General features: G+C 49.1%; 2 protein-coding genes across 7 annotated transcripts in view; both read right to left on the minus strand.

The window, feature by feature from the left end:
* Positions 1 to 414, minus strand: part of LOC130582878 (cytochrome c oxidase assembly protein COX18, mitochondrial) — a 5,005-nt gene extending 4,591 nt beyond the window's left edge. The window contains exon 1 of one of the 2 annotated variants that reach the window (XM_057381827.1): positions 136 to 414. In XM_057381827.1, coding sequence (XP_057237810.1) covers positions 136 to 414 — 279 coding nt within the window. The remainder of the gene's footprint in view (positions 1 to 135) is intronic. The other variant, XM_057381828.1, reaches the window with a different exon arrangement.
* A 1,665-nt stretch (positions 415 to 2,079) lies between these two features.
* The window catches only part of ANKRD17 (ankyrin repeat domain 17), a 67,406-nt gene continuing 65,404 nt past the window's right edge, over positions 2,080 to 4,081 (minus strand). For all 5 annotated transcript variants that reach the window (XM_057381830.1, XM_057381829.1, XM_057381833.1 and 2 more), the window contains 3 exons: positions 3,886 to 4,061; positions 3,608 to 3,772; positions 2,080 to 2,726 (listed from right to left, as the gene is read on the minus strand). In XM_057381830.1, the coding sequence (XP_057237813.1) occupies positions 2,667 to 2,726; positions 3,608 to 3,772; positions 3,886 to 4,061 (401 nt within the window). In that variant the 3' untranslated portion in view covers positions 2,080 to 2,666. The remainder of the gene's footprint in view (positions 2,727 to 3,607; positions 3,773 to 3,885; positions 4,062 to 4,081) is intronic.

Here is a 4,081-nt window from a genome sequence, read left to right on the forward strand (position 1 = left end):
AAAATCACAAAAAAACAAAACAGACCAAAACACCAACAAAAACCAAAAATCCCGCGAACCCGCTGCAATAAAAGAACGGAGATATTATTCGGCGCCCCCCCGCCCCTCAGAGCCCGCTGCCCTCAGCGCTCCCACCTTGGCCAGCAGCCGGCCCTGGTGCGCGGCCAGCGGGAGGGTGACGGCGGTGCGCAGCACGGCAGCCCCGCCGGCGATGGCGGCCCAGCAGGGCAGCCCGGTGGCTTCCTGCAGCGCGAACAGCCCGCCCTCGGCCCAGTGCACGGGCGGGGAGCCCGCCGCCCACTCGTACCAGCCCTCGGTGCCGCCATGGCCGCCCGGCGCCGCTCCCGCTCCCGCCAGGGCCCGCGTGCCCACCCTCGTGCCCACCCGCGTGCCCGCCCGCGCCAGCCGCCACATGCCGCCCGCTCCCCCGGCACTGCGCATGCGCGGCTCGGCACCGCCCCGCGGGCGCCATGGCGGCTGAGGGCAAGGGAAGGGCAGTGAGGGCAGCGCCTCCCTCCATSGCCTGCACCGCCCTGGAACCACACCGCTCCGGGGCTGCACGGGCACAAACACCGCCCACCGTGCACACACCGGCTCAGCTGAACGGAACCGAGCATCACCCACACCTGCTCCTGCACAGGACAGCCCCAGGGGTCAGTCCCACCCTGTCCCTGCTCGCCGGTTCAAGGTCCTACCCAAACTGGCTYTGGGCACTGCCARGGYKGGGGCAGAGTGTCACACCTCTTCCAGTTGATATTTCTTCCCAATATCTAGCCTAAATTTGTATTTTTCCCATTTATATCCGTKACTTCTTGTCCTGTCACTCCAGTTCCTCACAAGGAGTCCCTCTCCAGGTTGCTCACAGGCCACTTCAGGTAAGGAAGGTTGCTATGAGGAATCCCCACAACCTTCTCTCAACCTGGAAATTACATTCACGAGTAATTAATCATTAATAAGCAATTAATCATTCCACATGAACAGTGTTCTCCTGCCCAGCCGGGTGCTGGACTGTGTCTCCTTACCCCTTCTGTGGCAAGGAGATGTCAAAATACCCCTTAGACCCCACACACACTGCACCGTGTTCTCTTCCCCATGTTTGTCCTAACACTGGTTCTGTTCCCCTTTCCCAAATAAAGAGCACCTGCCAGCTCCTAAAAAAGCATGTTCCTTGGTTTATTGGACAAATAAAAAGCATTACATTGTGGAAAATGGTTTAAAAAGGGATCTGAGAATAAAAACGGTCCAATTCCCCCCACCCAGGATCTCCGAGCCTAGCCCAATGCCACACTGGTGGCATCAGGCGTGGATTGAACTGTCAGGTCAGCAAAATACTCTGGAATTCATGGCTGTAATAAATACTGAGCACTACTCCTCCATGGGATTAATAATTAATAACCCTAAACTGCACTAAAGCCTGAAGCAAACAATGGCAGCAGAGGGGAAGAGCACTAACCCACATCACAACAAGGTGTGAGATGGAGTTTTAATCCTTTTTTTCTGAGCAATTCCTCACTTTGGGATACATTTTRCCAGACCAGGTCTTCACAGGATGTATTTCAGGTGATCAGATAGCTCGAAAAAGGAGTTTGCTTTCATTCAGAGCAGCACCCAAAGGTAGTTATACAAACTTGGCTATGCAAAAKGTTTGTGGATATTTAAAATATTTAAAAGGCAGTAGTTTCTGTGGGCAGCTGGGGTGTTCTGGTTTTCAAAGGGGAACCATAATAAAAACAACTACTGCCTCTTACATCTGAGTTGTAGATCTCCTTTAAGCTATGCAAGGGAGCTGTATGGGGATCCTGACTGAATCTGTGTCACTGCTCACCCAGCCCRGCCTCACAGGACCCACCCCCTTCATCTCCTGCTGCTGCTGTCCACAGGGGACAGCTCCTGACAATGCACAAGGGAATTCTCACTTGCACTTTTCCAAACAAACCTTCACGGGGCTTATTCTGGAACAGATCTGTTTTGGAGCCTTCAGCTGAGAAGCTCTCCCTGTCAAACGTCAAAGAGAATGCACATATTCTCAAAAAATTCCAACTCACAGCTGGAAAACGCCCTCTGATCACGCTTGGGGTGTTTTTCTTTTTTGTACCTTACTTAAATTACACAAGTAGAAAAGTTATGCTTATTAATAGTTTAATGTATGAAGGAAACATCCAGATTTCTGAATATGAAGGTACATATCTCACATTAATTTAAGTCTACATAAAGTAGAGCCTCTATAACTGACATATTGAAATTTACTTTCTGCTTAGCCATTTGTTATGTAAACAATTGTACATTTATTTGCCATTCTAAAACTTCAGGATCAAGTTTACATAATTTTGCTAAATTTCTGTGTTTGCTCAGAAGCAGTTTACAGTACTAAAACCAACCAGCCAAAGAACAGCTTCAACAGAAAGTTATGTCAGAAAAAAAAAGAAAAAAAAAAAAAGAGGAGGAAAGGAAAGAAGAAAGTCTAACTAAGTTGAAACATATGATGGTGGGGAATGGGCGGTCACAATGTTCACAGAAAAAGGTCAGTTAGTAAGTTCTTCTGCAAAAAGCCTACACACTTCAGTCAAGCACATCAGTAGAATGATCTGGGAGCACATAAACTGTTTCTGCCAATTGTGGTTTCCTCTGCAAAAAAAGGAATTTCAAGGCCAGCACGTTGATCCCACTCAGCCCAGTTGGTTCATATGCACACTGTTCATGTGAGGTGTCCAAGTTCCAGTCCACACCTGCAAGAGAAACCTGCATTAACACCAGGGCAGCTCCAAGCAGGGCACAGCTCACAGCCAAACTGCAGGGCTTGTGGTTTGCCATGTCCAGGAGAATTAATGGGGCTCTGTATGTGCAGCAAATGATTGCAAACCCAGCTCCTGAATCCCTCCAGCCCCCAGAGCAAGAGACTCACTCTCCTCTTGACCTTAAMTTCAGACAAACAAGAAATTGATTTCTGTCACCTTATTTTCCCCCAACACCTTCAGCTCTGAGGAATCCCAAGCAAAGCTTTCTTTGTAGGACAAAATTTCCTCATTAAACCAGCAATCACCGTGCAGTGCTCAGGAGCCACATCAGAGCAATACCTGAACTGTGCCAGACCCCCTCTCCCACACAGCCATGGCCTGGCAGAACTGGGAGCTGCTCCCCACAATTTGGATCATTCCCAAGCAAATTAAAGCCCAGAAACATCTTTGTTTAGTAACAGTATAACACACCTCACTGTCTAATTAAAAATAAACACAGGATATAATCTAACCAGAGCTAATCATGTGCCATTATAGTATTAATTCCTGAGTACGAACAAGAGGTTTAGGGGAATTAATCCCTCTGTTTAAATTATGCTTAGAGGACAAGGCAGGTAAGATCAGAGCTCTTTCCTGCTCTTTATGTCCTTCCTCTGTGCACTCCTGGCACAGCCAGGACATCCTCAACCACAGAGCCCAGCAGAGCCCCGTGTTCCCTTCTTGGAAAGGGAAAGTTTAACTAACAGCACATAGATTGGCTTTTCCTATGAAATTTTGCCCCAAGGTTTCTTTTCCCAAATGCACAACTACACAGACAGGAATGATGACACATTTTCAGTAAAATACACAGTGTAAAAGAATGGAACAATTACCGTCTGAGGCCCGTTGTTTTCTGTGGAATTTGAAACCATCTTTATCAGCGAGTTCCAAGATGGGTCAGCAGCATGAGGCCCGTTAAAGATGGGGCCTCCAGTACCATCTGTGATGGGGGCTACGGGAGGAATTATGGCATTCCCATACACAGAGAAAGGCATTCCCTGAGGGGAAGGAAGAGCAACGATCAGGGTGCTKTCACAAACACTACTACCCCTGCACAGACGGAAGCACAAAAGGGGATTCACACTGAGTATGGGATCAGGAAGGTCCTTACCCCAACTTTCGGGAAGTCCATGTATCCTGCAGGGACGGGCTGATGGAATGTACCGGAAGGTGTCACGATTCCCGCGCTGTCTCTGTCCATGGCTTGGTGTGAGAACACGCCCGGATCTGACATGGGCCTGTGGATCATGTGGCTCCCCATTCCACTGTGACACCAGTCCACTTTATCTGCCAGCACAGAGACACGG

Source organism: Malurus melanocephalus, unplaced genomic scaffold, assembly GCF_030028575.1.
Source record: "Malurus melanocephalus ecotype Western Australia unplaced genomic scaffold, MMel_1.1 scaffold_533, whole genome shotgun sequence".
Taxonomy (NCBI): Eukaryota; Metazoa; Chordata; class Aves; order Passeriformes; family Maluridae; genus Malurus; species Malurus melanocephalus.